This window comes from Podarcis raffonei, chromosome 13 (genome assembly GCF_027172205.1).
Source record: "Podarcis raffonei isolate rPodRaf1 chromosome 13, rPodRaf1.pri, whole genome shotgun sequence".
Classification (NCBI taxonomy): domain Eukaryota; kingdom Metazoa; phylum Chordata; class Lepidosauria; order Squamata; family Lacertidae; genus Podarcis; species Podarcis raffonei.
In genome coordinates, this window is record NC_070614.1 from 44,900,944 (window position 1) to 44,925,115 (window position 24,172).

Genomic DNA, 24,172 nt, shown 5'->3' on the forward strand with positions numbered 1-24,172 from the left:
TTCTGTCTGTCTCTTTCCCCCTCCCTGGGAGAGGAGTGGGAGGACTGGTGTGTTCTCCTTCACGTTGAGGAGAATCGCCGATTGGAGACCTCCTTTGATCTTGCCGGGAGTCGCAGACGGGAGGTCATAAGGAATCAAGCCGGGCACCTGGAGGGTGGCCAAATTCCTCTGGACTAAGAGCTAAGCTGGGGGCTCTGCTCTTTTGGCTTGGATTCTGACAGCCCCAACAGTTTTAAACCATTTGTGGGGGGTTTTTTTGAGGTGGATTAGAAAGTGACCAGCCTTTGAAAGTTGCTCCACTGCCCAACTATTCTTATCACTGGAACATTCTTCCCCATACCCAACCTAAATCTTTCTTCCTTGCATTTAATCCGATTAGCTGCTGTGATGTAACTCCAGGGAGAACGATCCGTGTCCGTTCTCCTTAAGCAGTGCTTTTAAAATAGGAAGGGATGTGTGCAAGATCACGCAAATGCAAGTTAAAGCACCCATTTGAGCTGTAGCTTCACCAAAGACGCCACCTTTAAACATTGGGAAGAACGGGATACGAAAACAGTGGCCTAGATTTTCCAAGGACCTGACCCAGAAAAACAGCAGCTTCCTATATACTTACAACCCTATTCATTCTAAAGCCATATCATTAACTAAACATGACCAAGTGTACAGAAGTCTGGACCATCAAAAGAAAGTTTCCCTAGATTATGCAACATAAAAAACTTAACGTCAACAAGAGATAAGCTAGAAAAACATTTCCAGGTTCTAGGAACCATCAATCTCCTTTCCAAAGGAGCTGCAGCCTCTGCTAGCACACCAGTATTTTCCTCCTCTGCATTCAGCAGGTGGAAGCTCTTGCCTGGCTATAGATCCAGCACTGGCAACAACTTTCCCTGGTGAATTTCTGCCTGCTGCACTTAAAAGATGCAGAAAACTCCCTGGGTGGGAAGCAGGGCAAAACACACTCCTCTGGAAGATGCTATGCATGGACAACCCAACACTGAAGGCCAAGTTTTTATTCCCCAAATGTTTTTGATTGAGTTTCCACTGAAATGAGGCTGCATTTTAAGGTTGTATTTTAATATTGTTTTTTAAGCTGTATTTCAATCGTTTTTATATTTGGTGTTAGCCGCCCTGAGCCTGGTCTTGGCTGCGGAGGTTGGGGTATAAATAAAAAATATTATTACTATTATTATTCCTCAAGCTCTCAACATCCTCAAACATTGCAGTCCCACAACATCTGGGGACCCAAAGTTTTTTTTTAAAAAAATTGTTTTTATTAAAGGTTGTATTGGGTTACAAAAGGAAAGCAGAACAAGATGTTTGGTAGCAGCTTGGCTGCAGTTGTTGCTGGAAAGAGGAATACAAGGCACCATCCAACCGCCGTAGGGACTCCACTCTGGATTTGTGTGTTTTCTTCTTCCAAATATCCCACAAGGCAGCAAAAGTTTAGGACCAGAGTTTTCCTTTTCCTAGATGAGCTACCCTCACCTGGTTTAGCTGGCCAGTTGAAGCTGTTCCCGGGGTCGCTGCTGTCACATGCTGACAGCATCTAGGAGCCACAAGTGAGAACTGAGGGTGGGGCAGGGGGGTGACGAAAGGTGGACAAACTACCCCAGGAGTACAATGTCCCGTCCCCCCACCGGAGATATTATCCTTCCCTTGCCACAGCACACACCCGTTGTTCGGTCCCAGCGCCTGCCAACCTAGCAGTTCGAAAGCACTCCTGGGTGCAAGTAGATAAATAGGGACCGCTTACTAGCGGGAAGGTAAACGGCGTTTCCGTGTGCGGCTCTGGCTCGCCAGAGCAGCAATGTCACGCTGGCCACGTGACCCGGAAGTGTCTCCGGACAGCGCTCGCCCCCGGCCTCTTGAGTGAGATGGGCGCACAACCCTAGAGACTGTCAAGACTGGCCCGTACGGGCAGGGGTACCTTTACCTTTACTTTAAACCCAAACCACCCATTCTGCAAGCTGTCAGAAATGGAGCGCGAGGACTGGAAAGGGACGTTTCAAGACACAATGTCCTAGACAGACCATGGCGCAATGGGACGTTCTCAGCTTGCTTCCAAACGCACGTCAGCTGCAGAATGGGAAAGAGGCCCATCGAATCAGGCCATCGCTTTGCTTCCACTTGCTCAGCAACTCTTGCAGCCAGCGGGGTGAGGGGGAATTGCAGTTTGCCAGGCTCGGTCCAAAGGCTACAGTGTAGCCTCTGCATTCACTAGGTCAAGAGGCATTTGCCAGGATGCTGGCACACAACATCTGCATGCACAGCAGCCAGGTTTCAGCTGTTTGGCAATGTGAAATTAGCCATCTTGCTCACTTCTGAAACTCACTTGGGGCTGCCTGGGTGTGAGCTGTCGTACAGCAATTAAGACGCACGGTGCTGCCAAGGATCCAGAGTTCAAGGCAAGCTGTCGGGTGCTCATTATCGAGGGAGACCCTGGCCATAGGGGGATGGGCTGGAGCTCCCATGGTGGAACATCTGCTTTGCATACAGCTTCAATCTCTGGCATCGCCAGGTAGGGCGAGGATAAGGCTCCCTGCCTGAAACCTTGGAGATCTGCTGCTAGGCAGCATCCACAATGCCGGCAGCTGATGGGCCAATGGTCTAATTGATTCCTAAATGGTCAAAAACACAGAAAATTCAGTGGTGGCCTACAGTATAAACAGGATGGATTGGACAACAGCTCACCATCTTACGGACATCTGAGGCCCAAACTTCACGAGAGGCGCAAATCAGACAATCCAAATCATTCGCATCTGTATTTTTATTTTTATTGACATCCCTGCCTCACACCAGTCAGAGGCTAGAAAACCATATAAAAGCACCTGTTCAGTGAGCAGGGAAATTAAAGTTTCCAGAAAGGAGGAGAGAAGTGTTTTCAATACATCTGTAGTCTCTGAACGGCGACTGGAACGTCAACCTTGCATGAAGGAAGCCCCGCCATAGGGTTGGTGTGGGGTCTTCACTTGCCAACCTAAAAAAGGAACCCGCCCCTTGTCAGCTTAGAAGCAGATACTTTCCAATATAAGGCTGCTTTGAGTGTCCCTCTTTTCTGCTGTTTCCTCTCCATGTCCCAAGAAGCTCGCTCTCTTTATCTGTCGCGAGACAAGAGAGGTGACCTAATTCTCATGTTGGCAGCCCCCACCAGTTCTTATCAAATAAATAAGGGGACAACAGAAGATAGCTATCTAGGCAGAGGAAGACCCCAAAGAAGAAGCGGGGGCACCTATGTTCCTCCAGTGATGGGGCTGGACTACAATTCCCATCGTCCCTGACCACTGCCCATGCTGTTTGGGGCTGATGGGAGTTCAACAAAAATATGAAGGACCACAGGCTTCTCTAGAGGGAACCCAGTGCTGCTATGGAGCTAAGAGGGTCAGGAGGCACCATGCAAAGGAAGTGCAAACTAGGGGGATGCACTGTGTATGGAAGGAAGAGAGGGAGGCACATGTATGTGTTTATTAAGTGTGAGAGAAAACACAGTCTGACAGTGGGGGAAAGGTTCTGTCCCAGAAAGCCTTCTCCTCGACCATCGTTCACAGCAACAAGAAGCTAAGCCGCACACTGCAGGACCGGGGGGCTTCCCCCCGCCCCACCCAATCCAACTGTAATCTTCTGAAAATGATGTCCTTTCCTGGCATTTTGCATCTTAAGTCTCAGATGAGAGAAATCTCCAAGCCCCACGACAAGCGAGAGGCGGCAAAGCCGGGCAGCGGGGAGAAACCCGTGTGCTTTCCTCATGTCAGCGTGTGATAGGTGAAGCGTAGGCAAGGAACCCAAAGGAAGTTACACAACAGGGGGCTGGGGCGACTGAGAGCTAGAAGGGCCCGCAGCCATGCGCGCCCATGTTCCTATTTGGCCAGTCTTCTACCGAAAGGGCCACTTTGGCCTCACAGAAGGAGGGGAGGGGAAAGTCCGGGAATCAGGGTCGGATTAGTGGCTGCCGAGCATGTTTTTAATCGTCCCTCATTTTCCCTGCAGGGTTAGAGCTGTGAGTTGCCAAGGCCAGGCTGCTCTGGCCGGGTGCGAAAGGGGGCAGGGGGTGGACCCCACCACCACCCTAACTGAACCAGTTAAGGTTTTGATTTGGAGATGGCCAAGCCGATGAGACCAGCCAGCCCGGCAGCGCCCAGAGCCATGCCGCCCACGATCGCCATGCCAACCAGGCCATCTGTGGAGAGAGAAGAGGGAAGAAAGGCGTCATCCTGGAACGCTAGTTAAGGATTGAGAGGCTCCTCAAGAGATCTTTGGACTGAAGCCTACGGGAGGGGGGCTGGACCAACCCGGTTGCCATGGGGACCAACTTTTTTCATCACCACCTTTTCAGAGGAGGTGGTGGAAGAATAGCTGCTGCCACCTCCCAGGCCGACGGCCCTCACCCTCTCATTGGCCTCTGGCAGTGCAGAAGTGATCCCTGTGCCATCTTATCCAAACAAGGCACCCGGTCCTCATTGCTGGTACTTAAGAGCTGTTGAAACACCTTTCCGTCTCCTTGAGAAATACTAGGAGGCATTTCGTAAAAGGCGCTCAAAGATGGTTGGGTGTTTTAATGCACTCTGCTCTCTGAACGCATCAGCTTACTTTACATGCCCAAAGCACAATGGTTTGTTGGGCAAGGAGTTACGAAGAGTGTCCCTGCGCTCTCCCCATTCCTACGCACTTGAAAAACAAAAAGCTTCCTTGGTTCGGTTTGTTAATCCACATTTCCCCCATTGCTTCCAAACTGGGAAACTGTTTTGGGCGATCCCCACAAACCTTGCATGAAGAAACGTCTCGGGGTTCAAGACTCGGCATCTCCAGCTATGGCTGGGAAAGATTCCCTTCCTGACACCCTGGAGAGCTGCTGCCAGTCAGTGCACTGAGCCAAGTGGACTGACACAGGCCTCAGTTTCCTATGTGGAGTCATCACTTGGTTTGTGAGAAATGCCCCAACCATGGTTTACTGGGATCAGCATTATTGTGTTTGAACAGAACCTTAAAAGGTGGGAGAGAAAGGGTTGTGCTCCCCACTCCCGGCCCCCTAACCTTTCTGCATGGCCCTCTTGATGAGCTTCTCCAGCTCCATGGCTTGCGTGTTGCTTGGCTCTGTCTTCAGCAGCCCCCGGATGTACTTCAGAGCTTTCTCATATTCCTACAAGAAAGAGAGAAGAGCGTTAATGCACCTGTGTCTGGGGACATCATGCGCAGTACCCTGTTGCCCACCACAAATGGAGGGAATCTGTATGTGGGGCTTTCTAGCTTTGGAAAAAGAAAGTGATGAGCTGGATGGAGGCTTGGGGAGAGTCAAGGAAGGTGGGGAAAGGAGTTATGTACACTTAGAACTAGGGTCACGCAACAATGTGGACCACGACTGTGGTCAGACTAGACACAGAGCACCTTAGCTAACCTACCGTATATACTCGAGTATAAGCCAACTTTTTCAGCACATTTTTTATGCTGAAAAAGCCCCCCTCGGCTTATACTCAAGTGAGGCAGGCAGCGTCAGCAGAGGGACGAATGGCCCGAAAGGAGCCCTTTCTCGCCGCTGGTCCTGCTGCTGCCACCTGCCTCTCGCAAATGCAGGCAGCAGCAGAAGCGATGGCGGAGGGACGAGCAGCCCGAAAGGAGCCCTTTTGGGCTGCTTGTTCTTCCTCCACTGCTGCTGCCACCACCAGGTTTGTGAGGTGGTGAATCGGCTTACACTCGATTCAATAAGTTTTCCTAGTTTTTTGTGCTAAAATTAGGTGCCTCGGCTTATATTCGGGTAGGCTTATACTCGAGTATATAAGGTATGTAAGGGCTGCTGAAGTGGGTTTCAAACACCCCAAGAAATGAAGTCCATTAGCAACAACAGCTCAATGAAACCTCCACATTCAAAAGGAAGGATGCCCCCAAGGACCGGAAAACAGGGAGAAACAACAGGCAACAGTCTGATTCTCAAGCTTCCAGGAGGTCATCTGGATGACCTCTGCTGAGGGCAGGATGCTAAGGCAGTTCTTATTAAGGAGAGAAAATTCCGCTACAGGGGAAACAGGGACAGTTCAAAAGTCTCCTGCCTCAGGACGTTAAGCTCTCCCATTCCCCCTTTTAGCTCAAGGCAAGGAGTTTAACCTGCACAGGAGATGCAACCCCACAGAGAGGTGGATGGGGAGAGCGGTGGCTGCTTGAGCAACCTTCTGAAGTCCACATGCCAGAGGTGGGTGGAGCAACAAACACCACCTTTGTAGAGTAGGCTACCGTAAATTTCGCTCCATAACACGCAGATTTTTCCTCCTAGAAAGTAGGGGGAAATGTCTGTGCGTGTTATGGAGCGAATGCCTACAGATGGCGGGGGAATCTGCTGCAGTTGTGAGCAGTCCGTGGCTCGCTTTGAAACAGTAAGCGGCTCCTGTCAGCTAGCGGAGCTGGGGAGGAGGGAGAGAAGCAGAGCGGGGTTGGCTGCTTTAAAACAACCCCATGCTCTCTGTCCCTGCCTGCAGTTTTTTGCTGTCCGATTTTGGATTAGCCACTGTAGGGGTTGTGTGTGTGTGTGTGTGTGCTTGAGCTATCGTTCTCCTCCTCCTGCTTCCCGTTCACTCTCCCTGCGCCCCTGCGCTCTCCCTCCGACTTTAGGATTGACACTCTGTGTGTCTGTGTGTGTGTGAGAGGGCTCCTTCTCCTTCTCTTGCTTCCGTTCACTCTCCCTGCGCCCCTGCGACTTTAGAATTGACACTCTGTGTGTCTGTGTGTGAGAGAGGGCTCCTTCTCCTTCTCTTGCTTCCCGTTCACTCTCCCTGCGCCCCTGCGACTTTAGAATTGACACTCTGTGTGTCTGTGTGTGTGTGAGGGCTCCTTCTCCTTCTCTTGCTTCCCGTTCACTCTCCCTGCGCCCCTGCGCTCTCCCTCTGACTTTAGAATTGACACTCTGTGTGTCTGTGTGTGTGAGAGGGCTCCTTCTCCTTCTCTTGCTTCCGTTCACTCTCCCTGCGCCCCTGCGACTTTAGAATTGACACTCTGTGTGTCTGTGTCTGTGTGAGGGCTCCTTCTCCTTCTCTTGCTTCCGTTCACTCTCCCTGCGCCCCTGCGACTTTAGAATCGACACTCTGTGTGTCTGTGTGTGTGTGAGGGCTCCTTCTCCTTTTCTTGCTTCCCGTTCACTCCCCCAGCACCCCTGTGACTTTAGGGCCAGTTCTCTCTCTGCGTGTGTGTGTGTTTTGACCTCACTGCGCTTGTTGGGGGAGAGTGTTGGTCGCAATTTTTCTTGATTTGTCTCAGAGTGGTTACTATCATGGTTTCCTTGCCGGGGAGGAGGGAGAGACGCAGAGCCTGCTTGTTCTAAAGGAGCAAAGCCAGAGAGGAGCCTCTCCTGCATTATTAGCAGCATCCTTCTCCACACACCCCACGCGTGCTCCTTGTCCCTTGAGTTCTTTTCCTTCCCTCCCCACTTAAAACGTGGTTACAAAGCACGGATCCACATGGATCCTCAGGATTTTTGCACTAGGTCACCCCAAATTCACCATCAGATCACATAGCATATCCATGGCTACAGCCTGCACCAAAAAACACACGCACCCACTGTTTCATGGGGCCGCAATGGCGCAAAAACGTGGTTACAAAGCATGGATCCACATGGATCCTCAGGATTTTTGCATTGGGCTACCCCAAACTCACCGTCAGATCACATGTCTGTGGCCACAGCATGAACCACAAAAATCATACATCCACTGTTTCGTTTAGAATATTTTTTTCTTGTTTTCCTCCTCTAAAAACTACGTGCGTGTTATGGTCAGGTGCGTGTTATAGAGCGAAAAATACGGTAGTTTCTATATGCACACTTTGCAGGAGGCATGATTAAAAGACACTTTACTGCCAGACAAAAAACACTTGGGGTGGTGTTGATGCAGAGCGAGTAAGGGGTGTGGCTAGGGAGCATCCCGAGGGCCAGGCAGAGAGGCCTGGAGGGCCACACTTGGGCCTGAGGCTCCCTGCCCCTGCCACAAGTTTTGAGAAGGACAGGATTTGAAGTGGGGGGGGGGGTTCAGGGCAGAATCCCACCAAGGTGTTCTGCTGGTGCATGGCTGCTCAATGGAACTCCCTCTCCCCATGTGCTCCCAACTGCTCTGCAAGATTGGGGAGTCCTAGAGCAGAATGGAGGATGCATGAAGAGATTTGGGGAAATTCCGTTGCACAGCTACTTTGCTGGATACTGCCCTCGATTTCTTGGCTGCAAGCCTAACACTTTCCCGGTAGCACAACCCAGACCCCAGCAATCAACTGCAGCTTGCCATCATTTGCACTGACACTCTCAGGGCTGCAACCCCAGACAGTGCGAGACCCACTACAAGCAACAGAACCCCCTTGCGCAGGATTGCACAGTTAAGATCGGCTGTGTTTTGCACCGCTCCTTCCCTTTGGGCCCAAGCTCCTGCTTATCTCGCGCCGTTGCCTCCACACACACGCCCCATGACTGAAGAGGGTTATGATCTGCTGCTCTCGCAGTCTATAAAAGCGCACCGATAAAAGGCCCAGCTGAGACTGATACATGTGGGCACCACCCTGGTTTTGACAAGGTTTATGGAGTTGGGATTAGCTGCCAGAGATAAGAAAGGGCCTGAGGTAACGGGAAACGCAGGACTTTCACCCTGGAGAGGAGAGTTAACGTCTCCCTCACATGGTGGGGGAAGCGAGTGTGAAAGATAGGCAAAGTCTCAAACACTGACTGAGGATCTCTCCCCCGCTCGCCATTTGGCAACCCAGGCAGAAAACACATCTGTTGCCTATCTGCAAAAATCTGCAGGATGCAAAACATTTTGAAGTTTTCCAATCTGTGTAAGGAGGAAGTGGGTGAAAAACAGAAGCTCAGCTTTCCTTAAGTCAGATTTGGTGACAGAGGATGGAACAGGGGAAGACTTAATGCAGCCTCCAACTTTCTGTTGCCTGATTGAATCCTCTTGAGTGCCAACTGCTGCTCTTCTATATATTCATTCATCGGAGCCCTGAGGATACAAACAAATGCTATGCAGGGCATTCTGTGGAGCCCCTGTGGATGCTGTCCAAGTGAGGGATCAGCAACTAGCAGCCCTGGGCCAAATCAGTTCTAGTTTGGGAGAAAGGGGCAGAAGCTGGGAGAGGTAATGAGGAAGAAGAGCTCCCTTGCTTGACGCCACTTTGAAGAAAGGAAGAACGGATCTTGACCTTCCTTCCCCTCTTTGCCTCTGTCCCACTGACGCGATGTCAGATGTTCTCCTCCAGAGCAGAGGTGGAGCGCTGGATTTGGGCAGATCATCACCTCCCCACCCCCTGCACAGAGGCCAAGCTCAACAGGTGGGCAAGTCTATCTGTCAATCACCTGGCACCACAATGACACTAGGAACATATCGAGTCAGACCATTGGGTCATCTAGCTTAGTATAGTTTGCATCAACTGGCAGCAGCTCTCAAGTGAAAGTCTTACTCATTTTTCATCCCTTTTTTTGCCGACATGACTTGGAATCAAAACATTTATTATTGTTTATTTATTGCATTTATATACCAGTATATATCCCACCGTTTTCTCCATGCAGCTCAATGTGGCTTACATGATTCTCCTGCCTCCTCCTTTCATAGAATTGTAAATTCGCAAGGGAAACGCAAGGGCCATCTAGTCCAACCCCCTGCAAGGCAATCCCCACAGCAACCACCATGGTCCTACTATGACTCTAACCACTACACCACACTGCTCCCATGGGCTTTGCAAGTGCCAACAACTGGCTGATCATCAGGGTTCACAAAGCACTGTGCACGAGACTTTTCACAGATCAGTGGGCCCAGCAGACCCCCTTTCAACCTGTTCTTTCCCTGACCTACACCTGACATCACGCACACTATAGGGTGGGTGGGTTCCCTGAACAGTCTCACAGCACAAATAGACAGGCTTGGTAGGCCTAATAAGGCCCGAGAGCTAGAGGTGACCCCGCTGCTGCTTTAGAGGAAATTACCTCCCTAAAGAAAGTTAAACTTTTCGTGGATTTTAACTATAAGCCTCATCAGGATCCCATCTCGCCTGAACAACAGAGGTACAAATATAAGCAGGTCCAAACCAAAGGAAGCAGGCAGGGCCACCAGCAGAGACTTACCTTCAGCCGGTAATTGGCCACCGAGAGGTAAAAGACATAATCACGCTGCTCCTCTTTGTTCCCTTTGGGCAGCAGCTCTGAAAATAAAAGGGTCAAGAGTGTAACGTTTACCTATATCTGTTTAGAGAGAGATGGGTCTGAGGGTTTCTCCATTTTACCTGCCTCCTACAGCTCACGACACATACAGACACAAAACACAAAAATCTGAACTTGGAACTAGAGTAACCCCACCTGGATTCCTGACAACCGAATCCCAAACGACACCCCGGCGCCTGGACTTTGGCAAGCCGAAGGTCAAGAGAGTGTACGGGGAGCTGCCGTGCAAGGAGAGCAAGGACACTGTGCCAAGGAGGTCACGCCCGACCGATGAAAAGACAGGAATGGGACAGATGCACACACAAAAAAAAGAAGGGGGAGGATGTGGCAGAGGCGGAAGGACAGGAGGCATCTCACCCGCTGCCACGTACACACAAAAGGTTTTCTCTCCCCATAGCGCAGAAGATCCTTTGATACTCCAAGGGAGGTGGGGGGGAAACTCATAGCGGAAGTTTATGGTGCGGAGAAATGAGTTTTTTCCTCCCCTCCCCAACCGATTATGGCAGAATGTAGGAGCTGCTCAATTAATTGACTGGCAGCAGATTCAGGGCAAACCACGTACAACCACAGAAAAACGTACTTATTCGCAGAAAGCATAATTGGCACGTGGACCTCTTTGCCAGTTAATGTGGTGGTGGGTTCAGGTGGCTGTGAAAGAGGGTTCTGCAAATCTCAGCCATGTTTGGTAGATGAACTTCCACGTTCAGAGACAGTGTGCTGCTGAATACCAGGTGCTGGGGGAGAAGGGCTAGTCACGCCCTGCCTGTGGGCTTGCTGGAGGCCATATGATTGGCCGTGGGGCCGGGCGGAAGAATGCCGGACTAGAAACACTTTCGGTCCAATCTAGTAAGGCTCTTATTAGAGCAAGTGCTTGCAGGTGAAGATGTTGCAGTGTAAGAAACTCAGATACAGTGGTACCTTGGTTTACAAACTCCGCAAAACTGGAAATAGTGTCTTGGTTTGAGAACTTCACCTCGGTCTAAGAACAGAATCCGAACGGTGGAAGGGTACCAGCAGCGGGAGGCCTCGTTAGGGAAAGCACGCCTCAGTTTAAGAAAGGTTTTGGTTTAAGAACATACTTCCGGAACAGATTAAGTTCGTAAACCAAGGTACCACTGTATATAAGCTAGGGGCCAAATGGATCTTTAAACCGAGGTTGTAGATGCCAAAATGGAATGCCTAGTTGCCATTTTGGGGTAAAAGGTAAAGGTAAAGGACCCCTGACAGTTAAGTCCAGTTACAGACGACTCTGGGGTTGCAGTGCTCATCTCACTTTACAGGCCGAGGGAGCCGGCGTTTGTTTGCAGACAGTTTTTCTGGGTCATGTGGCCAGCATGACTAAGCCGCTTCTGAAACCAGAACAGAGAGGTACCTATTTATCTACTTGCACTTTCTGACATGCTTTTGAACTGCTAGGATGACAGGAGCTGGGACCGAGCAACGGGAGCTCACTCCGTCATGGGGATTCGAACCGCCAACCTTCTGATCGGCAAGCCCAAGAGGCTCAGTGGTTTAGACCACAGTGCCACCCGCTTTATGGATTAAGACGGCTCTAAGGTGGTCTTCTGCAAATGTCAGACTGTGATTGAGTTTCACTGAAACATCAGGCTAGTTCCAATGACAACCTTGAGCTAGGTTAAGAACTTGGAGGACTTAAAGAAGAAAAGTCACTTGATCCAGGGACAGTCCACATATATACTGGCCCATCCCTACCTGTTTTTCTTCATGGTGACACAAACCATTCATAACGTAGAAATATTCTTCACAACTGTGACCAGGGCAGTGGGATGGGGTAAGTGAAGACAAACTACAACAATTAACCATAACTTTGTTCACTGCTCCTGCTCAGGCTGCACAGAAAAAGCATTTTGGTTCCTGAAATTGGTTCCAATTGTGCAAATAAAATATAACAGATAGGATGTGGCATTAGTGTGTGAAAACAATCAAGATCCCAGGATCCCCGGGCATGCACCTCCAGATGGTGGAGATGTCAGGCACCATTCAGGCTTCTTCACTTGGTTGCAAGCAGTCAATAGCCAGGTGCAAAATGTGCCTGGCTAGTTTCAAGCACTGGGATGTTTGTAATAAAAGCTACAAAATAACCAACAAGAGTGTACAAAAAGGACACACTGTGGAGCTCAAATAAATAAATCAAATCAAAATGGGGTGGGTGTTTCAACCACTGCTTTGCGATTAGCTTACTGGATGTCTTGCTTGGCAAGAGAAATCAAGGAGGTGGCTCGGTGGATGTTCTAGTCTATTGATCTACTGCTCACCTTCCAGGAGTACAACGCCCTTCTTGATGTCCTCGTTGTATTTGCTGCGGACCAGGCACCAGGCGTACTCAAATGTGGTCCCTTTGGAGACATTGCCTGAGCTCACCTCAGCATTGTACTTCTTCTCAAATCTCTGTGGAAAAGAAGAGAGGGATGGTTAAGCTGACACCAGTCTCCCGGGAAAGGCAAAATGTGCCTTTCTGCCCCACTTCGCCCACCCAATTCACAGGTTTTTCCTGAGAACAATACGTCAGCAGGGGTCAAGCTGACACGATCTTGGCCACAGTAGGCCACCAGAGAGCAGGTAGCAGGCCTATAGATCATGAAGGAGTGACAAGGGACTCTGGCCCAGTGTTAGAAGCCGAGATATGAAAGCTAGGAGCTAAATGGCACCTTAAACCTAGGTTATGGGTGCAACAATGGAATGTCTAGACACGCTTTTTTATAACAAGAATACACAGCTGAAAATGAAGGAACTGCAGCTAATATATTATGTTTACCGTATTTTTCGCTCTATAACACGCACCTGACCATAACACGCACATCGTTTTTAGAGGAGGAAAACATGGGAAAAAAATTCTGAATGAAACAGTGGATGTATCATTTTTGTGCCTCATGCTGTGGCCACAGACATGTGATCTGATGGTGAGTTTGGGGTAGCCCAATGCAAAAATCCTGAGAATCCCTGTGGATCTGTGCTTTGTAACCACATTTTTGCACCATTGCAGCCCCAGGCAACAGTGGGTGCGTGATTTTTTTGGTGGAGGCTGCAGCCATGGACATGCTATGTGATCTGATGGTGAATTTGGGGTGACCCAATGCAAAGATCCTGAGGATCCATGTGGATCCATGCTTTGTAACCACATTTTAAGTGGGGAGCGAAGGAAAAACAAAGAAGGGACATGAGAGGGGTGTGCAGAGAAGCAGCTGGCTAAGAATGCAGGGGAGGGATTTAACGGGAGGGAGGAAGGGAAGGCAAAAGTCCCCCCCCACACACACACACCCAAGCCAGCCCTCTCTCTCCTCCACTTGCATGTTTTCCCTAAAATGCTTCCCTGGATGCAGCAGCACCGGAGGACGGAGATCCTTTCCTTTCCCCTCTGCTTGCCTGGAGGGAAGGGGTTGCCTGGAGGGGAGGGGATTTGCCTGCTCTTTGTTCCGTTTGAGCAAACAGCAACCGAAACAGAAGAAGGTGGGCAGTAAGACCCTGAGGCAGAATGCAGGAAAGCAACAGCTTCCTCTCTCACGGAGCTCCCTCCTCCCTTCTCCCTGACGCGTGCGATTGGATTTTTGCCTGATTTTTCCTCTGCGCTTCGGAGGGTCAGCTCCAGGGACCCCCCCCCCACATTCGCTCAATAACACGCACAGACATTTCCCCTTACTTTTTAGGAGAAAAAATCTGCGTGTTATAGAGAGAAAAGTACGGTATTTTTCACATGGTCTAGTCCTTCCGCTGCGAAAGGCACCTAGAACAATGGGAGTTATGAATGCTGCTCTGGCCTATGGTAGAGCTGCTTCCATTGGGCCACTTGTCTGTGGTTGGAAGATCCAAGAGTTTCCTTTTCCAGCTTTTCAAAAAAAACCCATCACCCTAAATATTTTTTTGTATTTGTGCGTGGATGGTACCATCTCGGCTACTCACCACCGAACTTCAGAAATAGAAAGGGACAGGTGCAGAACCAATTATGTAAGAGGAATGATGTACAAGCACATAAATTTCAACAAAGGTTAGAGAATCCAGCTCTACCAGTTGGGAGATTTATTATTATTTTAAAGCATTGAGTACCTAGTAAGGACAGATGATTCCCAGATGAGGAATTGCTCCAACAGGAACCGGTGACCCTGGATTAGCAGCCGGATCTTCTATGAAGCCTTACGCAAGCATCGAAAAAGCGAGAAGAGAACAACAAGCACCTCTGAAACCAGACACTGGTCTTTTGGTCTCCCATCAATGGATTTGGTCTGGGCAGGTCGCACCAACTGCCGCCCAAGGCTGCCAGGCTGTTTAGTGCTGGAAAGTCAGAGGGGGCTCTTTGTTCTGCAGGCACACGAACCATTCAAACCCCATTTCATGGAAGGGCTCAGAAGGGAACGTGCAGGGGAAAGGGCTGTAGCTCAGTGGCAGAGTGCCGGCTTTGCGGGCTGAAGGTCTTGGGTTCGATTCCCAACATCCCTAGGTAGGGCTGAGACACACTCCCTGTTGGAAAACCTGAAGAGTCGCTGGCAGTCTGTGCAGACAGCACTGAGCTTGGAGGACCAATCTTCCCATTTATTATAAGGCACCCCCACCCTGATAAACAGGGCCATGCAGTTGTTTACAATATTATTGGGTAGCCAGTCATTTAAATGATTGTTCTGTACTACTATTAATTGTGGGTTGTTGTTTTTTACATTTTCATACTGCTGCACACCACCCTGATACTTTATGGGTACTTTTACCAGCTAATCAGTAAAATTAATATAAAGAAATATAAAGATCATTCACTCTCACAATGAAAACAACGTGACCTTCAGCGGGGCGGTGGTGTAAAGAGGTTTGAAGTGATGGCTAACACCAGCCAAAGATCTGTCCAAGTAGCTGAATGACTTCTCAGAAGCCTGCTCAAAAACCCGCGTTTACTAAAAACAGCCGCTCAAGGAGAGGAACGTCACCTGCCATAAAAGCGCCCTTTTAATTTCATCGGAAAGGAAACAGAACTGTTTAAACAACACTCTGGTTGCAACACCACTGCTCAAAAGCCTGAAAACACCCAAAGGAGGCCAAGAGAAGACCTGAAAAGCACCTTGTCCTCTGTGGAGTGGGAGCTGGCAGAAAAGAGTCAGCAACTAGCAAACCGCCCTTCCACTTGCAAGCCCAGAGGCAATGGGGGGGGGGAGGAAATGTATGGAATCTGCTGCCAGTTCACTTTAGGGGGGGGGGGAATTGGAGGCTCCTTCAATGTCTTGAGGGCTCCGGATTCCATACATTGCTGGAGCCTCCAATTCCCCACTAGGCCAAGCTGGCTGGGAATAAGGAGAGATGGGGCTCAGTAGCATCTGGTGAAGGGTCACTGATCCCACCCAGCTTGCAGGGTGTGATGGTAGAGCCCAGGCCCCCTTGGTAGTATGTGGGCTGAATTAAATCCAAGCAGGATAAAAACCATTGATTTAAACCACCAAGCGGGGGGGGGGGGGAGGGAGGAGACAGAGAAATAAATCAACTGAAAGGCACATCAATTTAAGTCATGTTTTCCCCCATTATGAAACAGATTAACTTGAGAAGCCAAAATTCTCATGGAGTCTGCTGTAGGCTCCATGGAGGATCTTGGCAAGAGATAGGATGGCCGCGCTTGGAACCCAGCGCCAGTGAAGAAGGCATGTTAGCCCCTGCAGGTCAAGGAGGACATCCAAAATAAATACTCTGAGGCTGAGCTAGGAGTTCTCCCACCAGTATCAACCCCCACCAATTTATTATTGCACAAGTTTCTGCAGACTGGAGTCCACCTGAAGCGTTATCTTCAGAGAGAAGCTTGGGGGGGGGGAATTACCCCCAACAGAAGCTTCCTACAAGGAAAAGGATATACTACCACCTGGGGAGCATATTAAAAATGGCATCCCTCCACCTTCAGACAATGCCTATGCCATGGCACTCCTCATAGGGTACTGATCACTGCAGACCTGCGGTCATCGCCAACAGCGAGCGTCCCTTGCCAAGGGTAGAATTTAAGGCATGTCCGCCTGCCTAGGATTACCATATGTCCAGAATTTCCCGGACACAGGCGGCATTCGGCCGTCAGAAAGGGTATCTGGGAGGAAATAGCTTAAATGTCCTGGAAAATCCAGACGTATGGCAACCCATGTTGGAAGTGTAGATTTTGGCGAATTTCCTTTAAAATAGCTCTCTTTTTGTTTGAGATTTGTGTGTCCGGATTTTCACTTTTTGAAATATGACAACCCTACACCTGCCCACCAGATGACAACAGGTGGGTGGGGGTTTTGGGGGGGAGGGGCGGGAACAGCATCCCAGGCCAAATTGGTCCCAGGCCTAATTAGCTCACAGGCTACTAGCTCTACAACCTCCAGGGAGATTGGATTAATACGAGGAACATTTCTTTAAAAATGACACCCATCCATCTACAGTCTGAAATTGCACTGGCCACTCCTGCACATCAAGATTCAGCCACATCAGTCGGATGCACGCGTAGATCAGGCACTGGCGTTTTAAGAGGCAGGCCTCTGTATTAAATGGAGGTTTCCTTTTAAAACTGGGCTATGTTTCGAGAGAAGCACACATGCCCTGGTCACAACCAACAAAGTCTCTTGGATCCTTCTCCACTAGCCCTCAGCAGTAATCACAGGAAATAGGTCACACATAGTGAGTAAATTTCAGAGAGGGATTTTATTATTATTAAGATGTTTGCTATATTAAGTATTCCCGCAGCTACTCAAATGAATCCATGCTTCCCCCTTCTCTTAAACACATCAACACAGTTCAGATGTTAAAGCAGGGCTCGGGAGCACATGACTCTCCAGATACCATGGGACACCAAACTGAACTGTGGATTCCTTGACAGTATTGTATGACTTGACAGGTGCAGCTCCCAAGAGTCCAAGCATTGCAATTTTGATGTTCTGTTATATTAAGTGTGATGTTCTACTGTAACGTTTATTGATTGTATGAAAGCTACTTTGGAATCCAGGCTAATGGAAACTGGCATGGAAATACAATAATTCGCTCTCACATACCCAAAAGGCAAGGAGTCTAAATATTCATGGTTTGAACAATAAACAATAGTAAGATTTGCTTTCCAAGTCATGGAGATGCATGACTCTCTCTGTCCTGTATCCACCAACTCCTGCTTCTGATTTCGGTAAGTGCCTTCCAGATGTAAAGAGTGTGCCAGGAAAAAGTGCTTACCGTATTTTTCGCACTATAAGACGCACTTTTTCCCCTCCAAAAATGAAGGGGAAATGTGTGTGCGTCCTATGGTGCGAATGCAGGCTTTCGCTGAAGCCTGGAGAGCCCCACCGCCAGCCCCACAAGCTCGGGGGACAGCGGGGAGGCGGAACGCCGCCATCCCGCTGTCCCCCGACTTGGTTAGAAGGCTGGCGGGGGGAGAAGCCTGCTCCTCCCCGTCGCCAGCCCTGCAAACTCGGGAGACAGCGGGAGAGGCGCAGCGCGCCATCCCGCTGTCCCCCGACTTGGCTAGAAGGCTGGCGCGGGGAGAAGCCTGCTCCTCCCCGTCGCCAGCCCCGCAGACTCGGGAGACAGCGGGAGAGGCGCAGCGCGCCATCCCCCTGTCCCCCGACTTGGCTAGAAGGCTGGCGGGGGGGAGAAGCCTGCTCCTCCCCTCGCCAGCCCCGCAGACTCAGGGGACAGCGGGAGAGGCGCAGCGCGCCCTTCCCGCTGTCCCCCAACTTGGCTAGAAGGCTGGCGGGGGGAGAGAAGCCTGCTCCTCCCCTCGCCAGCCCCGCAAACTCGGGAGACAGCGGGAGAGGCGCAGCGCACCATCCCGCTCTCCCCCGACTTGGCTAGAAGGCTGGCGGGGGGGAGAAGCCTGCTCCTCCCCTCGCCAGCCCAGCAAACTCGGGAGACAGCGGGAGAGGCGCAGCGCGCCCTTCCTGCTGTTCCCCGACTTGGCTAGAAGGCTGGCGGGGGGGGGAGAAGCCTGCTCCTCCCCGTCGCCAGCCCCGCAAACTCGGGAGACAGCGGGAGAGGCGCAGCGCGCCATCCCGCTGTCCCCCGACTTGGCTAGAAGGCTGGCGGGGGGAGAAGCCTGCTCCTCCCCGTCGCCAGCCCCGCAAACTCGGGAGACAGCAGGAGAGGCGCAGCGCGCCCTTCCCGCTGTCCCCCGACTTGGCTAGAAGGCTGGCGGGGGGGAGAAGCCTGCTCCTCCCCTCGCCAGCCCCGCAAACTCGGGAGACAGCGGGAGAGGCGCAGCGCGCCATCCCGCTGTCCCCCGACTTGGCTAGAAGGCTGGCGGGGGGGGGGGGGGGGAGAAGCCTGCTCCTCCCCGTCGCCAGCCCCGCAAACTCGGGAGACAGCGGGAGAGGCGCAGCGCGCCATCCCACTGTCTCCAGACATGGTTTGGAGACTGGCGGAGGGCTTCCTCCTCCCCCAGCCCCGCAAGCTCCCAGAGCGATGCCAAAGCTGCGCGCAGCTTTGGCATGGCTCTGGGTCCCGTTCTGGGGGAGGGAGAAGCTCGGGCTTCCCCCGCCCCAGCCCCGCGCCTGGCGGGGGGGAAAAATAAATTTTTCCCCCTTTATTCCCCCCCCCAAATCTAGGTGCGTCCTATGGACCGGTGCGTCCAATAGTGCGAAAAATACGGTAATTTCACAATTGCTCCTTAAATGCAGATAGATTCTGCAATACAAAAGGAAACTAGTTTTAGACTGCATTCCTGTGCACTATAGAAAGCTCTGTTGGTACCTCACCATGCCAGTATTTCTACTCCCAGCAGAACTAGCATAGGTCATTGCAAGCCGATATTGGTCATTACGACAAAACATTAGCATGCATTGTTGTGGAGTAACCATATATGAATGAGAACACCAAAACCACAATTCAAGTCTCCAATTTGAAAAACCAGCCCTTATTCATGGTCGCTTAAAATATACCCTGATTGTTTGTCATTGTGTAAGACATACATGCCATGCGATTTTCCCATTTCCAGAGGGGTAGCTTGGCTGCAACCAACTAACAAAGCATCTTGTGCCACCTGGAAGGCTAACAAATTTATTATGGCGTAAGCTTTCGTGAGCTATAGTCCATTTCATCAGATGTATGAAATGTCATCCTAGGTTACAGATGTACTTAAGGTTAATAGACAAGGCAAGGTATTATCATCACTGAGATCAGAGGAATGAAACGCAGAAAAAGTACAAGACTGTGATAATTATGTTATTAAGAGTAGCCATTCACAACGAAGTTGATGGCGCTAATACAGACATCCTGGAAATTCCTCCTTAGTGACTCAATTGACCTTGAATGCCCAATTCCAACTTCACACAGCCATAGAAACCTATGGTATCTTCTTTCCTAAGTTAGCACATTCAATGTAAATGCAACACGTAGGACCAAACAAAGCACCAATTCTTTAAAGCCAAACTGCTGCTCAGAGACTGCAAAAACAGCAGCTGCATTGGCGGAAAAAATGTCACTGAATTAGTGCTCTCCTCTGGAACAAATAAGGCTACAACTCTAAATGTACCTACTGGAATGAAATTTACACTGAATTCAACAATACCCATGCATAAGTGTACACATTTAGGCTTGGGCAGTTAAGCGCACAAGAGCTATTGGAAGTGATTTGATGCCCCCTAGTGGATTTGCTTTACTTCTTATGCCAGTCACTTCCTGACAAATAAATCACAGAATTGTAGAGTTGGAATGGACCCCAAGGGTCATTTAGTCCAACCCCCTGCAATACAGGAATTTCAACTAAGCTTCCTTGATAGATGTCCCATCCAACCTCTGCTTTAAAACTTCCAAGGAAGGAGAGTCCACCACCTCCTGAGGGAATCCTGTCCTCTGCCAAAGAGCCCTTACAGCAGGCATAGGCAAACTCGGCCCTGCAGATGTTTTGGAACAACAATTCCTATCCTCCCTGACCACTGGTTTTGTTAGCTAGGGATGATGGGACTTGTAGTCCCAAAACATCTGGAGGGCCGAGTTTGCCTATGCCTGCCTTACAGTCAGAAAGTTCTTCCTTATGCTTAGTTGGGATCTCCTTTCTTGTAACTTGAATCCTTTGGTTTGGGTCCTACCCTCTGGAGAAGGAGAAAACAAGCTTGCTCCATCGTCCATGTGACAGCCCTTTAGAGATCTGAATCATCTGATTACAGGCTGTTAACATGCTGCCTTCTATAACCACGAGGCTTCAATTACTTGATCTTACACATCTAAGAAACCACCTCTTCTTCTTTATCATGGATGTGGGTGTGTGCATGCACTGCTCCCATCTCTGCAATACAGAACTGCGGGGGAAAGCACAGGGCACCTTCTAGGATGCTGTATTTGTGTAAGAAGAAGAATGGGAAACCTGTGTTCCCCCAGATGTTGCTGAACTGTGGCTCCTGTCAGCCCCAGCCGGCATGACCAGTGATCAGGAACGATGGGAGCTGTATTTCAGCAACATCTGGAGGACCACCTTGTCATGAAATTCTACTCAATATTAATCCAGAGCAGATTCCAATTTATAGCTAGCAGAGTAAAACCTTAAACACGTTGCAGGATTCCCAAAAAATAGACCAGAGGCAGTTGTATTTCATCTAGCAGAGCTTTACTGCTACTGAAGGCAAATGAGCAGAATGGTTGTAAATCCAATACATTCAGGATTGGCACTGTCCATAAGAAATCCAGTTACAGCAGACTTAACTTTAACTTACAACATCTTATAATAAGTCTAAGACCTTAAAACTATACAGTGGTACCTTGGTTCTCAAACAGAATGTGTTCCGGAAGCCGCAGAAGACATGCCGGACATTCGGCTTCCAAAAAATCATTCAAAAACCGGATCACTCGTTTCCGGGTTTTGATAGTTTGGGAGCCGATTTGTTCGAGAGCCAAGGCCTTTGAGATCCAAGGTACAACTGCATATAAAACACCACACCAGAAGGAAAAGAGATGGAAAGAGAAAGTGAAACCCAGGCTCCTTCTGCCCCTACTTTTATAGTCAGCATGACCCTGACAGAAGAGATAATAGAATCAGTTTAAGCCAGCTGTACATCATGAACCTTCTGCTTGTTTCTTTCACACAGAGAAGCTTCCAGAACCCTTTTGAATTAAGCAGAATAGGAAAGATCTCTACACATCAGATCAATACTTACTGGTAATACTTTTTATTTATTATTTTGATAAGCATGAACTAATACACAATTCACATAAGTGACACATTGTTAATATCACATTTTAAACAGAATTTGTTAATACAAGTTTAATTTGGTGTTTACAATAAAAATATTGGTACCAAACTTCAGTTTTCAAAACATGCTACTCTTTATTGTTAAACTCCTTAACGTATTGTCTATCCTTAACATATACTTCAAGGCTTCAAAGCACATACATTCCAGTAATCCTTGAGTGTCATCCAGGTGCAAAAAATGGCACCCAGACATTTTGAGGTGCTTGCAAATGGAGAACCTTTAGGCGCAAAATGTGCCTGGCGCCCTAATTTTGAAACCCGTATACAGTATATACCTCAGCTGTCCGCAAACCCTGCTGTTCAGAAATCCTAGAGAACAGAAAAAGTCACTGCCATGAAGCTGTCTCAATGTGTACGGGAGGGTGGGGGTGGAATGACCAATCACAGGGAAGCAAGATAAACCAGCCCATTTTTTTCTTGAGCTTCCTCTGACACTTTGATGAGGGAGCAGAGGAGAGCAAAACATAGAGAACATACAAGTTTATGTATAGCATAAGTAGCTAACTAAATTAATTTACCTACATAATTTAAAATCCAGTTTGTAGCTAATATTCATAATCCAGCACCCAGCTAAGCCAGAGTAGAGCTACTCTGATCATGGCTTTGCTGCATATCACACAAAATTAATAAAGAGAGTCCGTGTGTGTGTGCTGAGAGGATCACACCTTTTCCAGCCAGAGGGCCAAATTGCATTGTAGGCAATCTTCCAGGGGCCATATTCCAGTGATGCGTGGGGCCAGGTTTTACATTAGCTACATTTTAGCCATATAAAAGCTACTCACTCTCCAGCCTCCATCCAGAGAAGAAAGAAGCATTATTACAGCCTCATAGTTTAATGCTACATATAAGCCAGGCAAAAGCGTCTTGAGGAAGATAGGGGGTGCTTTGTACTTTCCCTCACTTGAATTCACTCAAGTCACTCCCAGCACTTCCCTTCTCCATATAGAGTGGCTGCCCAGCACTTCAGCGGAGGAGAGTGATGCCTCTTCCTAGTCGCTACCATAAAGCATCGTGAAGCTGAGGCTCCAATACTTTGGCCACCTCATGAGAAGAGAAGACTCCCTGGAAAAGACCCTGATGCTGGGAAAGATGGAGGGCACAAGGAAAAGGGGACGACAGAGGACGAGATGGTTGGACAGTGTTCTCGAAGTTACGAACATGAGTTTGACCAAACTGCGGGAGGCAGTTGAAGACAGAAGTGCCTGGCGTGCTCTGGTCCATGGGGTCACGAAGAGTCGGACACGACTAAACGCCTAAACAACAACAACACCACCACCACCATGAAGCATTTTCGCTGGAGGAGAGGAAGCTCCGGCTCCACCTCATCTTCAGACCCACAGCACAAATGTAAAAGGTTACAGGAGGGTGCATTTTTAAAAAAGGAAGAACCACCCAAAATTAGGCCGGCGGAGAGGAGCGCGCGGGGAGGGAGAACGAAGTGACCAAGACGGAGAGCAAAGGGCGGCCATGCTGGGCCAAAAGGCCCGTCCAAGCCCAGCTGACCCCACTAAACTCAAAGGCACCGCCCACACTCAGTGGCCCAAGGTAGACTGCCCCTGGACCTGGAGGCTCCACTTAAATCTCGCGGCCCGCGACCAGAGCCAGGAGAAGAGGGAGACACACACACAAAACCCGCGCGCTCCTCCTGCTGTTAAATAAGGCTCCGACTCACTTGCAGATCCTCCAGCGCCACCACTTCGCTGAGCACCGACTCCATCGCGCCCAATCCAGGAAGCAGGGCCGGAAGCGGTCCGGCGACGGAAGCGGAACTTTAAAAATCCCATCGGTCGCTCTAGGACGGGAGAGGGAGGTTGTCTCTATGGCGTCCCTTTTCAACTCTCCCTTAGTTCAGCCACGCCCTGTTGCCTCGCGCGCCTGCGCACGCTCCCTTTCGCAGAGAAACCCCGAGAGGTTTAAATGCGCCCGCGCGCTTGTTTGTGCGTTGGTCAGTTTCCACGGCAACGGGGAGGGCGGGGGAGAGTCTTTTCCCGCCGTTTCCATCCATCTTCACGCTCACTGGAGGCGCTTCCTCGTGTTTCCAAAACAAAAAGCCAATAGGAGGTTGCCATGGCAACCTCGGGAGCAGGAAGCGTCATAGGGTAGGCGCGCTTTCCCATAGAAAGTAATGCAAAATGGATTAATCCGTTCCAGACTTTTAAAAACAACCCCTAAAACAGAATTTAACATGAATTTTACCCTCTAACGCAGGCATCCCTATCCTTCGGCCCGCCAGATGTTTTGGACTACAATTCCCATCATCCCTGAACACTGGTCGTGTTAGCTAGGGATCATGGGAGTTGTAGGCAAAACATCTGGAGAGCCGCAGGTTGGGGACCATTGAGCCATAAAATGAAAGCAATAAACAATGTACTGCAGGCACACAATCTGGGTTTTGGGTTCCACACAATCACAAAAACAAAAAAGAGCCGCAAAAACTAAGGCCTGAGGTGGATAAGGGCAATGGTGGGGAATCTGTCCTTCCAACTGTTGCTGTAGTATATTGTTAGGAGCCACCCCAAACTCTGCCCAGCTGTGCATTAGATTCCAGGGGGTATTTGCCCTCAGTGTAGGACCACATTTGGTCCCATTTTTGCCATCTTCTCTGATGATACATTTCCTCCTTCTTTGGCACAGGCCAAGTCCACACTATACATTTAAATAATCTTAACCCACCCACCCACCGCCGCAAAAAAAGACTCCAGGGAACTATGGTTTGTTACAGGAGCTGGGAATTGTAGCTCTGTGAAGGGGTAAACTACAGTTCCCATGATTTTTTTATGCATGTGGTTAAATGTTTTGGGTTTTTTTGCATCTATAACGTG

At 49.6% G+C, this 24,172-nt stretch overlaps 1 protein-coding gene across 1 annotated transcript; it reads right to left on the reverse strand.

Annotated features, from left to right (window-relative positions):
* Positions 1-2,752: 2,752 nt before the first annotated feature.
* FIS1 (fission, mitochondrial 1) lies at positions 2,753-23,142 on the reverse strand. Its single transcript, XM_053361443.1, has 5 exons — positions 23,023-23,142; positions 12,448-12,580; positions 10,076-10,152; positions 5,029-5,134; positions 2,753-4,174 (listed from the first exon to the last, which is right to left on the reverse strand). The coding sequence occupies exons 1-5, from the start codon at positions 23,065-23,067 to the stop codon at positions 4,077-4,079; spliced, it is 459 nt and encodes a 152-aa protein (XP_053217418.1). The 5' UTR covers positions 23,068-23,142; the 3' UTR covers positions 2,753-4,076.
* Between the last annotated feature and the right edge of the window lie 1,030 nt (positions 23,143-24,172).